Genomic DNA, 19,014 nt, shown 5'->3' with positions numbered 1-19,014 from the left:
TAAAAATATGTATTGCAATTATTATTGGATTTAAAAGACGAAAATTAGCAATAAAATACAGGCTATAGAATCTTATGTGAGTTTGGAAAAAAAGTTTATTTAAAAATAATCGTAGAAAAATAATTAGTATTCATAATTTTTCTCGGATGCTATTAAAATTTTTTTAGGCTTCAGAGGTTTTTTTATTTTTTTCATAGAAAAATATTTAATTCTTGGGAAATTTCAAAATTAGGTAATTTTTCTTGGATATGAGGGAATGCGGGGCAATATGAGACACTGTATAAAATTTTGGTTGTTTCAAAATATTTATTTGCGGTATCAAAAATCAAAAGGGGTCAGTTGGTCACTACAAATTTTAAACGAAATTTTCGTGAAAAAACAAAATTTTTGTAATTCAAGGACTGAATCAAAATAAAACCGGGTAAAATGCGACACTGTATAGAATTTTTGTTGTTTCAAAATATTTATTTGCGGTAACAAAAGTCAAAAGGGGTCAGTTGGTCACTAGGAATTTCAACGAAAATTTTCGAGAAAAAAACAAAATTTTTGTAATTCGAGGACTGAATCAAAATAAAAATGGAGTAAAATGGGACACTTTGTGTAGAATTTTTGTTGTTTCAAAATATTTATTTACGGTATCAAAAATCAAAAGGGGTCAGTTGGTCACTAGGAATTTGAAAAAAAATTTTCGTAAAAAAAAAAAATTTTTGTAATTCAAGGACTGAATCAAAATAAAACCGGGTAAAATGCGACACTGTATAGAATTTTTGTTGTTTCAAAATATTTATTTGCGGTAACAAAAGTCAAAAGGGGTCAGTTGGTCACTAGGAATTTCAACGAAAATTTTCGAGAAAAAAACAAAATTTTTGTAATTCGAGGACTGAATCAAAATAAAAATGGAGTAAAATGGGACACTTTGTGTAGAATTTTTGTTGTTTCAAAATATTTATTTACGGTATCAAAAATCAAAAGGGGTCAGTTGGTCACTAGGAATTTGAAAAAAAATTTTCGTAAAAAAAAAAAATTTTTGTAATTCAAGGACTGAATCAAAATAAAACCGGGTAAAATGCGACACTGTATAGAATTTTTGTTGTTTCAAAATATTTATTTGCGGTAACAAAAGTCAAAAGGGGTCAGTTGGTCACTAGGAATTTCAACGAAAATTTTCGAGAAAAAAACAAAATTTTTGTAATTCGAGGACTGAATCAAAATAAAAATGGAGTAAAATGGGACACTTTGTGTAGAATTTTTGTTGTTTCAAAATATTTATTTACGGTATCAAAAATCAAAAGGGGTCAGTTGGTCACTAGGAATTTGAAAAAAAATTTTCGTAAAAAAAAAAAATTTTTGTAATTCAAGGACTGAATCAAAATGAAATCTGGGTAAAATGGGACACTTTGTATAAAATTTTTGTTGTTCAAAATATTTATTTGCGGTAAAGAAAGTCAAAAGGGGTAAGATAGTCACTACAAATTTGAGTCAAAATTTTCGTGAAAAAAAATTTTGTACTCAAAATTATTTTTAAAAATTAAGGAGTAAAAAAAATAAAACGCGGAGTAAAATAGTCATCTATAAAAAAAATTTAGTCAAAATTTTGACCGTCAAATTTCTTCAAATAAAAGTTTTTAATAAAAAAAATTATTTTCCTACAAATGGAAGGGAAAAATGGAATTAATTTTGCCACAAGCCCCTTATATATTTTTGCATATATATGTATATATTTATTGTCATCGCTGATAAGAACCCGTGTTTTACCTGCATTCAATTATTCAAAAAATTATTTTTACCATAAAACTTACTATACATATTTATATCATATATACATATATATATTTTCCACATTGTTGATTGCAACCTGACTCGTTTTACTTCCATACAATTATTTCACACATTACTTGTAGTCCACCATCATCCACCACACTGTCTACCAATCTACCACCACCACCACCACCATCACCACCACCACCTCCCCCTCCCCTTCCTCCTGCTCCTCATCCTTTTCATTTCCACTCATTCGCATAGTATTACTGGTACTCAACAACGGAACCACTCAGTGCAGCCGCGACAACCAGTTGACGCGGATAGTTTATTTTGTAAATCATATATATATACATATATATCATACATACATATATAAAAAAAAAATTTCTACTTATTGTTTACACCAACAATTTTATTAATATATAAAAGCGCAGTTATATATTTTTTAAAAAAATTACGGCGGATATCAAACTACTAATTGATATCGTGACTTTAATCACAAAAAAAATATTTATTTTTTATATAATTTTTTATTTAATTATTATTATTATTTATTATAAAATGCAAAGTTCAAAACTGTGACAAGTATTAATAAATATATATTCATATTATTAATTTAAAAGTGAAAGTTAATAAGTTATTTATTGAAATCTAATGATCATTTGTGACGTTGATATTTATGTATTTGTGTTATTAATGGTGCATCTTAATGGTACTGCGGTGGATTATAAATATTATGTTATTAAAAAAATAACAGATGCTGATTTTTTTAATACGGGGGTTTTTTATTTTGCTAATTAATTGACGGATTGATTTGAATTATGGTTGCTGGGGTTCGAAACGTGGATTTATAAATTTTCTGTACTTCAGTTTATTGACATCACGGATTCGCTGGTAAGATTATTGTAATTTTTATTTTTTTTGTTGTAAAATTTACTTTCACAAATTTTTTTTAATTTTGTCACCAGTAAAAATTTGTCAGTGAATTTTTAAAAAAATTTGGAGTAAAAAATAATTGATTATTGGAGGAAGTGAAAAAGTCAAAATTTGATAGTAAAAAAAAATTTTTTGTAATTTTTAATTGGAGTAAAAAAATCAAAATTATTGGGATAAAAAAATTAATAATTAAAAGAACAGAAAAAAATCAAAATTTCGATAATTAAAAATTTGTTGAAGTTTAATTTTTTTTTAATTTTAATTGGAGTAAAAAAATCAAAATTATTGGAATCGGAAAAATTCAAATATTGGAGTAAAAAAAATTAATAATTAAAGAAACAGAAAAGTCAAAATTTCGTTAATTAAAAATTTGTTGAAGTTTAATTTTTTTTTAATTTTAATTGGAGTAAAAAAATCAAAATTATTGGAATTGGAAAATTTTAAATCTTGGAGTAAAAAAAATTAATAATTAAAGTAACAGAAAAAATTCAAAATTTCGTTAATTAAAAATTTGAAGAAATTGAATTTTTAAAAAATTTAAATGGAGTAAAAAAATTAAAATTAATGAAACGAAAAAAATGGAGTGAAAATAAAATCAAAATTTTGGAAGTAAACAAAAATTCTAAAATTACTCCGTTTCGAAATTTGGTTCAAACTGACGGATAAAATTTGAAAAATTCGAGCTAAAAAAAACCAAATCAATTTATGTAATTAAAAATTATTTGCTGATATAATTACGTATAGTAATAATATAAAAATATATATATTTTATATATATATGTAGAATTTTTAGGGTATTATTTATGACGCCCTTAACAAAAAAATTAGTCATTCATATATTCACACGTGTATTACTCTACTACCAGCTTTCAATATTATTTCTCATATATTTATATGTATATATATAATCTTACTTTTTAATATTAATAATATATGAAGTGATTTTTTTTCTCATATTTAAAATTCTCTTGAACTACGGCTTTGTTTACATTATCAAATGTATACTTTCTTCTGTCGTAAATATGTCATATTTTTTTAAAAAATTGTTTTACTGATATCCCATGCTTGTAATTCTAATGTAACCAAACATTTAAAAATAATTACGATTAAATTGTGAAAATGTAAAATTATTTTATGCAAAATATAATCAGATGAAAATAAATTCATTTTAAATATCAGATACTCATTTAATTCAGTCATAAGGTTTCATTTTTTGCTTAAAAAATATTTTATTATTATTATTGTTACTTTTAAAAATAAATAATAATAATAAAATAGATATACATATAAATTTAGTCCGGCACGCGTGTGTCGGGACGCTCGCGGAATAAATTAATTTTTTTTTCTCTTCGTTTTTTATTTTCTGTCTCATTTAATAAAACGCGACCTTCCTGGTTAATGTACAATAATACCCATAACTAAATTACCACATTAGAGACATAAAATAAACTCGAGTAATTTATTTATTCTTCAACTTGTCTATTACCGACAACAACAATCGCCATTACTTTAATTAAATACCGACACCATGAATAGAAAACTAAGTACCGTAATTTTGACGTTTACAAAAATAACTCATAATTTATAAAAAAAAAAAATTCGCGGTTTCGTAATTTGAAAAAATTTTTAAAAAACAAACTCCTTATTTACTCCATATGCCTTTACTCCGTAATCACTTCGAATTTACTCCAAATTTTAAAGATAATAAGCGTTAGAAGACATTTAAAAATTTTTGGATTTTTTTTATCAAAAAAATAAATATTAAAAAAAATATTTTGAAAAATTGCACGTATAGTGTATGAAATTTCCGACATGTGCATTTTTTTAACAATATATTTTTTTCATTATTCATCTGTTTAAAAAAATTTTTTTAAATTTTAAATGTCTGCTAACTTTACTATCATAATTTTTTCTTACTGAAATCAGCCGTCTCATAATGTTTGAATTTTTTTTTAAACCGTAAATTTAGAAAAAAAAATATTTTGAAAAATTGCACCTATAGTTTTTTTAATTTTCTACATGTGCATTTTTTTAGATTTTTTTTTTTTTAAATTAATTGTTAAAAAAAAAAATTCGAAAATTTTTAGTCTCCTAATTTTGGGATCATAATTTTTTACAATGCAGAGATGATACTTTGTAATGATCCTTCATATCATATATATATATATAAATATATATATATGTATTACTACTTCATATCACTGACCAATGATAACAATACCCACCAAAAACTGTGTATATAAATAAAATAAATAATATGTCATATAAAAGACTTAAAAAAATGCACAAATAGTCGACCTTCAACCTCATCGTTTATAACGATTGTTCTCCACAAGTTAGTTTATATCTGAATGTAGTGAAAGAACATTGAGATTCCATTCTCCAGCAGTAACAACAACACCAGCTAAAGTCTCAGCATCAGTTTCTTCATTTTGCCCTTCTCGTTTTCGTTCATTATATATATATATATATATATAATGGTTGTTAGCAGTAAGCACTAGTTAGTTGTCCCCATCCATACACGTGAAGATTCCACTGATGCTTTTCTTCTTCCTGGTGTTGCTTTGTAACATGCCGCTTTATATATATATACATATATGTTAGTTAACTTGAATAGCATAGCACATGCGGTAAGGATTAAAAGCGCACCGATACGATTATTCGCGAATGATTATCGCTTTTCACTATACACACAACTCGGTTATTGCTGTTGCTGCTGCTGCTGCTGTTTCTGCTGTTTACTATAAAGACTACTGACGTCGCGACAGGTGCATATACTACTCCCTTCTTATTGCTCTTTTAATATTATTTATCTTTCTCTTTCTCTTTTATTCCTTTACTTGTATTACCAATACAAACTCACTTAAATAATACATATATATTTATATTATTTGTGAGCATGTGGTATCGTGATTTCTATTTAATTCAAGTTGGAGCAAATAATCGATCTAATATTTATACTAAGAACTAGTCTAGTCTATACATTAATATATATATAATAGGGTGTGTCAGAAAAAATTAATTTTTTTTTGGTATTCAAAAATTGAAAGTATACTTGAAAATAAAAATTTTGGTGCCAATCCGAGCTCTTAATAATAATATTAAGGTTTGCCTCAATCCATTTTTCTATTTTCCATTTAAATAACATAGGAAAAAATTTTTTTTTTTTTTAGAATTTTCTAGCTTACAGACCACTCAACGGATTTTTATGCGCAATGGAACTTTGTGTAGGAAATTGAACGCTCTACAAAAAAAGTCTCTTATCATTTTTGATAAATCCCACTGTTCAAAAGTTATTTAAGTTTCAAGTCAAATTTATAGTAAATTTTGAGATCTTTTCACTTTGTGGCGAAACTATCAGTCTTATTACAAAATGTCGTAGAAACTTTTTTGTAGATAATTTTATTCCTTACAAATTATTAAAAATAAAATTTTTCGAAATTCCGCATTGTTTTCAATTTATTTTCATTTCAATGTCAAGCTCTTAAAATTAATCAGAAATCTATTTTTTTAAGAGCTTGACATTGAAATGGAAATAACTTGAAAACAACGCAGAATTTCGAAAAATTTTATTCGGAATAATTTGTAAGGAATAAAATTATCTACAAAAAAGTTCCTGTAATATGTTTTGATAAGACTGATAGTTTCGCCGGAAAAGTAAAAAAATCTCAAAATTTACTATAAATTTGACTTGAAACTTAAATAACTTTTGAAAAGTGGGATTTATCAAAAAATGATAAGAGACTTTTTTTGTAGAGCGTTCAATTTCCTACAAAAAAATTTGTTATGCATAAAAATCCGTTGATTGGTTTATGAGCTGTAAAATTCTAAAAAAAAAAAATTTTTTTTCCCGGGTTATTTAAATGGAAAATAGAAAAATGGATTGAGGCAAACCTTAATATCATTATTAAGAGCTCGGAATGCTACCAAAATTTTTATTTTTTTTTTTTGAAACACCCTAATATATATGGGTGTAATATTAAACAATAAATATTTTTTTTAATTACACTACTTAATATTTATTTTTAAAAATCGCGCGCAAGTTTAAAAATTCGCGCGTAAAATAAATTAATTAAAATAATTGATTGGATGATTAAATTTTTTGCGTATGGTAATAGAGACTATATGATTAATGATTAGTGATTAATGATTATAATTAAAAAAAAAAAAAATTTTTTTGTTTCAGTTTATTTTTAAAGATCTCAAGAAAATGAGAAAACACACGATGTTTTGCGTCGCGACGCCATTAACCTTGGCTCTGGTACTACTTTCGATCGCACGACAATGTGACTCTGTTTCTGAGAGTATCATCGGTAAGTTGAGGTCATTTAACAAATATATATATAGTTATTATTTATAAAATATATGAGCGTAAATAAATAAATAAATAAATAAATAAAAATCTCTAAATGATGAAAATTTGGAGAAAACAGTTTAAAAATAATCATATATATATTATATATATGTAATTTGATTCCTCGCATGTGTTGCTTATGATGCAATATATATAACGATATGTATATAAATTGTACGAGAGGAATAAATTCAACTGTCACAATTTATCGTCAGAAAGTCTTATCCCTCATTCACGTTATTATTTAATCGTGTGTCTTTATCTTTCATATTTATTTATTATATATATACATATATATATAACCTAATCATATTACCTAAAAAATAATAAATCATATTTAAATCATATATATATTTATATTTATATGAATAAATTATACGATCTTAATATAAATATTAAATTATACTCTGGAAATCTTAATTGATTTAATTCTGTCAAATTAACATTTTATTTATTAATCAACTTTATATATATATATAAATATATTTATTATTGTTGTTTGAATAATGTTTAAATAATTGAGTTAATTAAAATAAATATAAATAATAATAATAATATTAAGTGTACAGTACATTGACAGTTAATCGGTTACGGTCCATATGCAAAGCTTAAGACTACTTCTATTCTTAGTATCCCGCTATTATCTCCCGGTCTATTTGCGCCAAGTCGGGCCTCGAATAATCTATCTCTCAAGTCACGGCCTGGTCACTAACATTCAACATATAACATATTATATTATACTGCGATGATAATATGTATATGTATAAGATTTTTTTTTTACATATGTATATGTATATATATGTAAATATGTATACATGCATACGGGCAGTATCGCACTTGGCTCGTCAACTTCATAAAGTTTTAATAAAAAAGTTGTAATTAATATTGTTATTGTCTGTATATTATTATTATATTATATAGAGTTGATAGAGGGGATCTTAAATGATATATATATGCATATACATATGTATATATATATATATATATATATATATATATATATATATATATATATATATAAGCGTGCAATTACAATCCAATATATTATTATAATAATAAGAGACACCTCGCGGTAGTTCCCATAAAAAAATATAAGATGAAATATAAATATATATAAAATATGTATACAAAATGTATTTTTGATAACTCACTTTTAGCCGATTTTCATATATTTTAGAATATATAAAAAATACATGTAAAAAAATATATAATACACTGGTCACAAAAATTAAGGGATAGAAAAAAGATTCCAAATTTTTGAGTGATTTTCAACATGCTGTGAGTCGGTGAAAAATAGTCGTAGAAAAAAATTTAAAAAAAGGCAAATTGTAGCCTGAAGTTTCTAGTTTTCAGATCTGGACTTCGAATTTTTTTCTCATGCACGGTTCCGGAGTAATTTTAAGAAAACCAACGCAAAAAAAAATTTTCCAAATTTTCGCGCCTCTTCAAGAAAGTCTATCGGCTTCAATAAATTTTTTTTGATGATCTGACCTTATGAATCTTTTAGGAAATTTTATGCCCTTCAATTTGCAGCCCTCAAAACGTCTCTACGACGATTTGGCGCCGAGTTATCATTGATCAAAGCAAAAAAGCCCATTTTCATATCAAAAAAATTTATTGAAACCCGTAGACTTTCTTGAAGACGAGCAAAAATTTGGAAAAATTTGAAGTCCAGATCTGAAAACTAGAAACTTGAGACTAAAATTTGCTTTTTTTGTTTTTACTCTATGACCATTTTTTACTGAGTTACAGCATTTTGAAAATCACTTCAAAAATATGATACTGAAGTTGGCCGACTTCTAATAATTTTTTAATCCTTCTAAAAACGACAAATTATAAAAAAAAATATTTGAAAAAATTGCACTTGTAGTTTTTTAAATTTTCTACACGTGCATTTTTTTAGTTTTTTTTTTTTTTGTAATTGATCTGTTGAAAAAAAAATTCTAAAATTGTCAAGTGTCTGCGAACTTCAGGATCATTAAAAATTTGGAATTTTTTTTATATCCCTTAATTTTTGTGACCAGTGTATTATATATTTGTTATACATATTTATATATTTTTTATATTTTAATACACATTTTTTTTTATGGGGGAGGACATCGAGACCTGATTTTACTTGACATCGTCTTAGATTACTACTGCAATTATTTTTCATTTACTTTCTTTCTCTTTCTTTATATATAACATATATATAGATATATACAGTCTAGTCATATCTTGTATTGATACAAACTAGACGTTAATTTTAATGTTTATTAAATATATACCATGTGTGTGTACACTCTTAAGTAATGGACATTAAATATATGTATATATATAAATATATACCACCGCGGTTTCGTTCAATAGACCGGATAACGTTCAATAGATAAGAGAGTGCGAATTTGCATGTACCTACATGTGCCTTGACACACACTTGAGACACGCCGCTTTGATACAGCAAATGTTTATATGAATAAAAAAAAAAAACTGCAATTACTAATTGCTTATAAATAGAAACAAAAATATGATTATTAAGTTTAAAAGTAAAGAAAAATAATTGCATATATAGGGACCCGATGTACGCACTAGTGTAATAATAATAAAAAAAAAGTTATTATGAAACGGTAATAAAGTAGCGTATAGTGTAATAAAAAATTGTTGATGGTGTACAGCGGCGTTAAATTAACGATGGGAATTAAAATCATAACTGAGTAGGCCAGGTGATTGTAAAATAATAAATACCGATGCTGGAGTTTATCATTTTAATTATGCGCTAGCGATTATTTTATTGTTTTATTGTCGCAGACTTTCGTAAGCCTTCTTATGATTATTATTATTATTATTATTATTATTATTATTATTATTATTATTATTATTATTATTATTATTATTATTATTGTTTTATGTTAAGAAGACGGGATATGAATTGAGTAGAGCTCATTAGTACATTGATCTCTAATCTAGAATAAATTTGTCTTAATAGATCTTCTGCAAAATATATACACATGTACTGTAAAAAAAAGGTGTAAAATTATTTTAACCGGTAGCGGGGTCAAAATTATTTCCGGTGTTGAAAAAAAAGTAGTTTTGTTTGTAAAGTATCAGAAGTCGAATTGAATTCAAATACCGAGGCACCAAACATCCAACGGACGTCCTAATTTTGGTCAGGATCGCGGTCTAAGAAATTCTATAGAAAATCTAGACTCGGGCTCGGTGCTGAGAAGAAAATCTGAAAAACGGTTGACCCGTGGGCCCAAAAAGTATCAGAAGTCGAATTGGATTTCAAATACAAAAAAAAATTTTTTAATGTTTCAAAAATTAATGATACGACAGAGTTGCCAATTTATGGAGAAATCCAAAGAATATTTGCCCAAAATTACATGCTAATGTTACTGTATAAAATATGGGAAAGAGATTTTTATGATTCGCAGTCTCTTTGCAAACTAAATCAGCGACAAAAATAAAATAAAATTATCAATGATTAATTTATCATCTGTAAATCAGTCATTACTTCATGAAAAACATCAGAGTTATAATAAAAATAATTATAATATTTTTCCAAAATATTTAATTTGACAAGTGATCAAAAATTTTAGCCTTTGTTCAGTTTAATAAACGTGGCATTTCTTATTTTTTTTAAAATAAAATTATTTTTATCTCAATTGACGATAATTTCGTAATTTTAACGAACTGTTATTATTATTATTATTATTTTCTGTCTCGTAGATCTTAAAACACTCTTACCCCCACCCTCATACTCAATCGTAGTTAATTTATTCATATGTACACCGTTTTAACCCCCGTTGGATAACTACCCCTACCGATGTGTTCATTTTAACCGATTTTTTTACAGTATCTATATTTCATGCAGACTAAGACTTTTATCTAAAAAAAAAAAAAAAATGATACTGAAATTAGCTGACGTCTAATAACTTTTGGATTTTTTAAAAAACGGTAAATTATGAAAAAAAAAATATTTGAAAAAGTTGCACTTGTAGTCTTTTAAATTTTCTACATGTGCATATTTTTAGTTTTTGTTTTTGCTTCAAATTTAATTGTTCTAAAAACAATCAAAAAATTTTTAATTGTCTGCTAACTTCATGATCGTAAAAAAAATATGACCCTGAAGTTAGCAGACATTACAAAATTTATGAATTTTTGTTTTTCAACAAATCAATTGCAAAAAAATAAAATAAAAATATGCACATGTAGAAAATTTAAAACACTAAAGGTGCAATTTTTTCAAATATTTTTTTTTTTATGTTTTATCGTTCAAAAAAAAATCAAAAATTATTAGACGTCAGCTGACTTTAGTATCATAAAATTATGATCTGCAAATTAACAGACAATTAAAAATTTGCACCAAATTAATGACAAAAAAAAAAAAAAAAAAAAAATGCACGTATAGAAAATTGAAAAAACTGTAGGTGCAATTTTTTAAAACATTTTTTTTTTATACTTTATGGTCTAAAAAAAATTCAAAAATTAATAGATGTCCGCTAATTTCAGTATCATAAAAAAATTGATTTAAAATTTATTATTTTTTTTTAGGCAGTCGAGAAACTTGTGATATCGAAGGGGAAGATTTCACAGTTGACAAAATACCAAACACAAGATGTTTCAGTTGCATCTGCAAGGTAAAAACAAAGTATGAAAATAATATATTTATTATTATCAATTAATATATATATACTAATCAAAATACCCTAGCTGACAAACTTATAAACAAATTAATTAATTCCCAAGTATCTAATTTTTAAATGTATATGTATATATATATGTATGTAGAGAATCAGTTAATGACATTATGTCTTTAGTGATGATAATAACGATCAATATAAAATGAAAACATTCTCATCGCCTACTTATCTGACCCAGCTTGGTTCATTGACTCGTCACATTGCAGCCACACATGAGTTAAATATTAAATACACATATGTATTTATGAATAATAAGTGTTATGTATATATAACACTTTGGTCCAATCACATGTTTAAATTTATATCCACATGCCGATCGCCGGCTGCTGGCTGCTGGCTGCCAGTTGCCGGCTGTGACATAATTATTATTTGTTATTATTAACCATCGGGATCAAATGACCAGCAATCTATCTCTGATCATTGATCTACTGTCATCAGTCATCACTCATTAATTTATAGACTTGTTTGTTTAATAAATAATACAAAGCTTTATCTTTTTCTTATTTATTTATAAATATAATTAATACATATTTCATAATTTATATACATGTTTACATATATATTATTTTTCTTAACTATGCTCTTATAATAATAACATACAGGGTATATTTATATATACTACTGAAAATAGTATACTGACACACTGGGGAATCCCTTTACTTTGACACTTTCATTTTCCAAGTAATTTCATACCAAGATTCTCTTCCGCCTTATATATATATAAATATATGACGTTTTGTTTAAAAAAAAAATGTCAGTTATGAATTTTTTATTTTAATTAATTAAAATATTTGTAACTCGTAAATTATGAACTTAAGAGTCTAGAGTCCAGAAAACTTTTTAAAGAGAATTAAATTTCCTACAAAATTGGTCTTGACATTTTTTTTGTAAACTCGATAGTTGACCCGCTACAAAAAAAAATTTAGAGTAAATTGACTCGAAAAAAAATTTTCTGCAAATCAGTCCTTAGACGATGTCATAAATTGCAACTGAGCTAAATATAAATACTAGGGTGTTAAAAAAAAAAAACATTTTTTTTTTTTTATGGTATCCAAAAATTGAAAGTATAACTAAAAATAAAAATTTTGGTGCCATTCCGAGCTTTTAATAATGATATTAAGGTTTGCCTCAATCCATTTTTCTATTTTCCATTTAAATAACACGGGAAAAAAATTTTGTTTTTTTTAGAATTTTCCAGCTCATAAACCAATCAACAGATTTTTATGCATAACTAATGTTGTTGTAGGAAATCGAACGCTGTACAAAAAAAGTCTCTTATCATTTTTTGATAAATCCCACTGTTCAAAAGTTATTTAAGCTTCAAGTCAAATTTATAGTAAATTTTGAGATTTTTTTACTTTTCCGGCGAAACTATCAGTCTTATCAAAAAATATCATAGATACTTTTTTGTAGATAATTTTATTTCTTACAAACTATTACGAATAAAGTTTTTTGAAATTCTGCGTTGTTTTCAAGCTATATCCATTTCAATGTCAAGCTCTTAAAAAAATAGATTTCTGATTAATTTTAAGAGCTTGACATTGAAATGAAAATAAATTGAAAACAATGCGGAATTTCGAAAAATTTTATTCATAATAATTTGTAAGGAATAAAATTACCTACAAAAAAGTTTCTATGACATTTTGTAATAAGACTGATAGTTTCGCTGGAAAAGTAAAAAGATCTCAAAATTTACTATAAATTTGACTTGAAACTCAAATAACTTTTGAACAGTGGGATTTATCAAAAAATGATAAGAGACTTTTTTTGTAGAGCGTTTAATTTCCTACACAAAGTTTTATTGCACATAAAAAACCGTTGAGTGGTCTGTAAGCTAGAATATTCTAAAAAAAAAAAAAATTTTTTCCTATGTTATTTAAATGGAAAATAGAAAATTGGATTGAGGCAAACCTTAATATTATTATTAAGAGCTCGGATTGGCACCGAAATTTTTATTTTCAGGTATACTTTCAATTTTTGAATACCAAAAAAAAATTTGTTTTTTCTAAAACACTTTAATAAATACATATATATGTATTTATATACTTTTTAAATGGGAAAATTTCGAAATTGTCTATAGATTGCAAATTAAAAAAGAGTCAAATTTTATTTTTTTTTCTGATGCATAGAAAAATATTTAAAACGAAGAAAAAAAAATTTTCCTTATATATTTATATATTTTTTTTTTAATTATAATTTTATTTACTCCAATACTTTATGATACTGAGTTTAGCCGACGCCTAATAATTTTTTGATTTTTTTAAAAACGATAAATTATAAAAAAAAAAATATTTCAAATAATTACACCTATAGTTTTTTAAATTTTCTACATGTGCATTTTTTTATATTCTATTTTTTCACTAATTAATTAGTTGAAAAAAAAAATTCAAAAATTATTAATTGTCTGCTAACTTCAGGATCATAGAACTCTAAGACTTTTTTTAAAATTTTATTTACTAGAACGGATTTGTCGAGTGCTTGCAACAACAGTGTCCAAGTATCGAGGGATGTTACACTTTATTAGAACGACATGACGACGAATGTTGTCATCGATGCAAAGGTTTGTTGAATAAAAAATAATTTTTCCATCTTTCAAATTTAAGCCCACCGCGTTAATTTTTTTCGCTTTATTATTCTCTTCAGAAATATATATAAAATATATATCAACACATTACATATATATTGATATTTATACAGTACCCTCGTCTCTTTTACGGAGATATTCGATGTAAAAAAAAAACTTGAATGATAAGATGATTGAACGCGGAACGATTGTTTACAACTCGGCTCTATTCGCTCTCATAAATTTTCTTATCATTATTACTGTTGTTATTTTCCGATTATTAATAATTGTAGGCTGCGTGAGGAACGGAGTCCATCATGCATCGGGTACAGAATGGACAGAGCCGAGTGACCCGTGCAGAATATTGGCGTGCAAAGCCGGAGTAATAACAGAATCAAAATTACGGTGCTACACGCCCTGTAAAAATCCAGTACCGCCAGCAGCAGGTCAGTGCTGTCCAACATGCTCGGGATGTTTCGTTAATGGGCAAAAAGTAACTGCCGACCGGACAGTAACGACCACTGAAGACCCGTGTGTTACTTGTCGATGCAACATGGGCAGATTGACTTGCGCCAAACAGGCGTGTCCGGTCCAACATTGTCCTCTGTCGCGGATTGTCCATGAACCTGGTGAATGTTGTCCTCATTGTACTGGTAATCACTTATTTTAATTATATTTTAAATAATTATTTTGACGGTAATTTACAGAATTGATGCTTGTAATTATTATCAGGTAGCGGACGTTACATGTCACCTCCAAAAGGCGCCTGTATGCTCAGCCAGGCAATTTATAATTCCGGGTCAACATTTTATGTTGACCAGTGCACGCGATGCTCGTGTTTAAATTCAACGATATCGTGCATTAAAGAGACCTGTCCTGTTTTGGAATGTACAGCTGAGCACCAGGTGACGTTGCCGGGGCGATGCTGTCCTCAATGTCCGGTTGTTGGAGAAGAAACACGTGCTTCTTGTCTTTACGGTGGACATACTTACCTGGCGAGTATTTTCTCACGAGTTAAAAATATTATTTATTTATTGGTTTTGAATTTAAATGTTTTCGCGCCATTTTTAAATAAATTCAAAATTTGAAAAATAATTTCTTACGTTTTGAATGACCAAAAATTATTTTTTGATCTTAAAATTTGGTCATTACGTGTGTAATTAATTTTTCTGACAAGTAAAAAAACAATAATTAAATTGTTTTAAATTTAAATATTTTCGCGCCATTTTCAAATAAATTCAAAATCTGAAAAATAATTTTTTATGTTTTGAATGACCAAAATTAAATTTTTATATTAAAATTTGGTCATTACGTGTGTAATTAATTTTTCTGACCAGTAAAAAAACAATAATTAAATTTTTTTAAATTTAAATATTTTCGTGCCATTTTCAAATAAATCCAAAATCTGAAAAATAATTTCTTATTTATTGAATGGCCAAAAATTATTTTTTGATCTTAAAATTTGGTCTTTACGTGTGTGATGCACTTTTCTGACAAGTAAAAAAACAATAATTAACTTTTTTTTAATTTAAATATTTTCGCGCCATTTTCAAATGCATCCAAAATCTGAAAAATAATTTCTTAGGTTTTGAATGACCAAAATTTATTTTTGGTCTTAAAATTTGGTCATTACGTGTGTGATTAATTTTTCTGATAAGTAAAAAAACAATAATTAAATTTTTTTAAATTCAAATATTTTCGCGCCATTTTCAAATGCATCATTTAAAAAATAATTACTAGTTTTGAATGACTAAAAGTGATTTCTAAAATTTCTAAATTAATTTTTAATTTTTCTGACGAGTGAAAATAAAAAATTATTTTTTTAAATTTTGATATTTTCGCGCCATTTTCAAATGCACCTAAAAATTAATTCCTTCTTCTTAAAAATGACCAAAAATTACTTTTGACACTCAAAATTTGCTCATTGCATTTTCAAAAAATTAAAAATTTTTCTGACAATTGAAAATCAAAAATTATTTTGTTTTTTTAAATTTTGATACTTTCGCGCCATTTTTAAATGCATTCATTGTCTAAAAAATAACTACCCATTTTCAATGGCCAAAAATTATTATTTGAATCTCAAAATTTGAGTTTCTAAAAGAGTCAGCTCAAAATTTAAAAATTAAAAAGGTAATTTAAACATTTTAATTTCTCCTAGGCAGGATGGCGAGTCATGGAAACTTGATTCCTGCAAAGCATGCGCTTGCATGCAGGGTAAAGTACGATGTGCCATGCCCATGTGTCAGCCAATTAATCTTCCATGTCCGCCAAATTCGCGGTTGGAACACCCAGACGGTCAATGCTGTCCACGCTGCGTTGAAAGTAATATCTACATCTCAACTACTAATTAACTAATTATTAGAAAATTACTAATAATTATTATTATTATTACAGGTGACGGCGTGTGTACAGTTTTTGGTGACCCTCATTACAAAACATTCGATGGTAAATTTTTTAGCTTTAAAGGTCCATGTAAATATCAATTAGTTAGTGATTGTCTGGGCCATACATTCAGTATTCGTGTTACAAATGACGCTAAATCATCACGATCATCAGCTTGGACCAAAACTATCGCCTTAAAAGTATTTATAAATATAAATAATAGCAATAAGATTTTTTTTTTTCACAATAATATCGATCGCGCACTTGCAGATGGGAGACTTGAGAGTAAATCTCGGGCAGCGGATGAGAGTCAAAGTGAATGGGATGAAGATCGACGTCCCTTATCGACTACCGAACAAGCTGGAGATCAACCGAACTGCCGACAGCATTCTGGTGAACACTAAGATCGGTATCAAAATACTCTGGGATGGAATTGGATTCATTGAGGTCTCGGCACCCACGAGCTATCGCGAAAGACTGTGCGGTCTGTGCGGTAACTTTAATTCGATGCCCAAAGATGATTTTACTACGAGAAGAGGGAGACTAGTTCAGGATCCGTATCCTTTCGGGCAATCCTGGGCCGTTGGTTCAAAGAAATCATGCGGGAAACCGAGAGTCGATCGGGAACGAAGGTGCAGAAGTCGACAAGATCATCGGTAATTTTTAGGTTTTTTTTACTGATGATTTCGTGGTGATTTTTGTCATCAGGAAGTTTAGAAGTTGATATATATTTAGTCCAAAATATGTTTGTTCAAAATTGATCCTGAAGTTAGCAGACAATTAAAAATTTTTGAATTTTTATTTTTCAACAGTTTAACTTAAAAAAAAAAAATCTAAAAAAATGCACATGTAGAAAATTAAAAAAACTATAGGTGCAATTTTTTGAAATATTTTTTTTTTATAATTTATCGTTTTTAACAAAATTCAAAAATTAACGGACTGAAGAGAGCAGACTATTCACAATTTTCGGATTTTTTTTTCAAAAAATCAATTACAAAAAAATAAAAAAATGCACATGTAGAAAATTTAAAAAACTATAGGTGCAATTTTTTGAAATATTTTTTTTTTTACAATTTATCGTTTTAAAAAAAATTCAAAAATTATTAGACGTCAGCTTACTTCAGTATCATAAAATTATGGTCCTGAAATTAACAGACAATTAAAAATTTGCACCAAATTAATGACAAAAAAAAAAAAATTTTTAAAATGAACATACAGAAAATTGAACTATAGGTGCAATTTTTTAAAATATTTTTTTTTTACATTTTATCGTCTTAAAAAAAATCCAAAAATTATTAGACGTCGGCTAACTTCAGTATCCAAAAAAGTTCATATCAGTAAACTTCAAAATTCTCAAATCTAATAATTGCTGCTCTAAAAATTCAAAAAATCGTGACTAAAAAGTACTCAATTGTAAATTTTTTGCTCTTTAATTTTTTTTTGAGCTTCAAAAATATTTAATTCCAAGTTCAAAATTTCCTCAAATTTAAAAGTTCACTGCAATGTAAAATAGAGGGAGACAAAATGGACATGATAAATTTCTTTTCAAACACAGAGGCAACATAGATATTGCGGGGCAATCTGGGCCAGAAAAAATTTCTCAAAGAAATTCGAAATTTGAACGAAAAATTTGTATTTTAAAAACAAAATAAAAATTTTCTCTTTTACGTACCGGAAACGTTAACTAAATTCACAATCCGGTGACAAAGCATTTAATTTACCTGGCATAAAATGAGCTTGTCACCATAAATCATAACATATAATTAAAACTATTGTTGTTATTGCAGACTATGCAACCGCTTGAGATCTCAAATATTCGAGCCATGTCACAAAAAAGTAAACCCAACAATGTACTACAAATCGTGTCTCCAAGACATGTGTGAATGTCCAACGGACAATTGTTACTGTCAATCATTTATCGCGTACGTTCGCGAATGCCAGCGATTAGGAATTCAGTTACCACACTGGAGAAAATCAACAAGATGTCGAGCTGTCTGGGATATAACGACTCCTGGCACAAATAATATCAGACGACGTCGTCATTAATTATTATTATTATTTTATTTGTATATAGTTTGAATTAAAGAAAAAAACAAATTTATTAAACTGTTTGATATAAATAGAAATAATAATAAAAATTAATAATAATAATAATAATGTATTTTCTTATGGATGAAATGCTGTTGCGGTACAGGTTGCCTGACTGTTGATGGAATTATTTATAATAATTCAATTTTACTAGTCATCTTTATGTGTTTGTATGCTCTGTATTCAATGGTAATTTATATTCCAACTTTTCTAAATATAAATAATATAAATATTTTATTTATTTTATT

General features: G+C 26.7%; 1 protein-coding gene across 2 annotated transcripts; it reads left to right on the top strand.

Annotated features, from left to right (window-relative positions):
* The first annotated feature begins 2,033 nt into the window (after positions 1-2,033).
* On the top strand, positions 2,034-19,009 carry LOC130674731 (BMP-binding endothelial regulator protein). Of its 2 annotated transcripts, XM_057480153.1 has the most exons (10): positions 2,034-2,655; positions 6,884-7,010; positions 11,585-11,670; positions 14,194-14,293; positions 14,590-14,949; positions 15,029-15,291; positions 16,459-16,618; positions 16,691-16,878; positions 16,949-17,334; positions 18,466-19,009. In XM_057480153.1, the coding sequence occupies exons 2-10, from the start codon at positions 6,908-6,910 to the stop codon at positions 18,722-18,724; spliced, it is 1,905 nt and encodes a 634-aa protein (XP_057336136.1). In that variant the 5' UTR covers positions 2,034-2,655; positions 6,884-6,907; the 3' UTR covers positions 18,725-19,009. The 2 variants fall into 2 exon arrangements, with proteins under 2 accessions (XP_057336136.1, XP_057336137.1); XM_057480154.1 differs by lacking the exon at positions 2,034-2,655 and having other exon boundaries at positions 11,585-11,681.
* Positions 19,010-19,014: the final 5 nt, after the last annotated feature.

The sequence above is a fragment of the Microplitis mediator genome, chromosome 9 (genome assembly GCF_029852145.1).
Source record: "Microplitis mediator isolate UGA2020A chromosome 9, iyMicMedi2.1, whole genome shotgun sequence".
Lineage (NCBI taxonomy): Eukaryota > Metazoa > Arthropoda > Insecta > Hymenoptera > Braconidae > Microplitis > Microplitis mediator.
The sequence above is the reverse complement of the archived record's forward strand: the minus strand, read 5'-3'. Positions and strand labels throughout refer to the sequence as shown.

Coding starts and splice junctions, on each gene's coding strand:
- LOC130674731 (XM_057480153.1), top strand. CDS start 6,908: ATGAGAAAACACACGATGTTTTGCGTCGCGACGCCATTAACCTTGGCT. Junction 7,011..11,584: donor TGTTTCTGAGAGTATCATCG/GTAAGTTGAGGT, acceptor ATTTTTTTTTAG/GCAGTCGAGAAACTTGTGAT. Junction 16,879..16,948: donor CCAAAACTATCGCCTTAAAA/GTATTTATAAAT, acceptor GCGCACTTGCAG/ATGGGAGACTTGAGAGTAAA.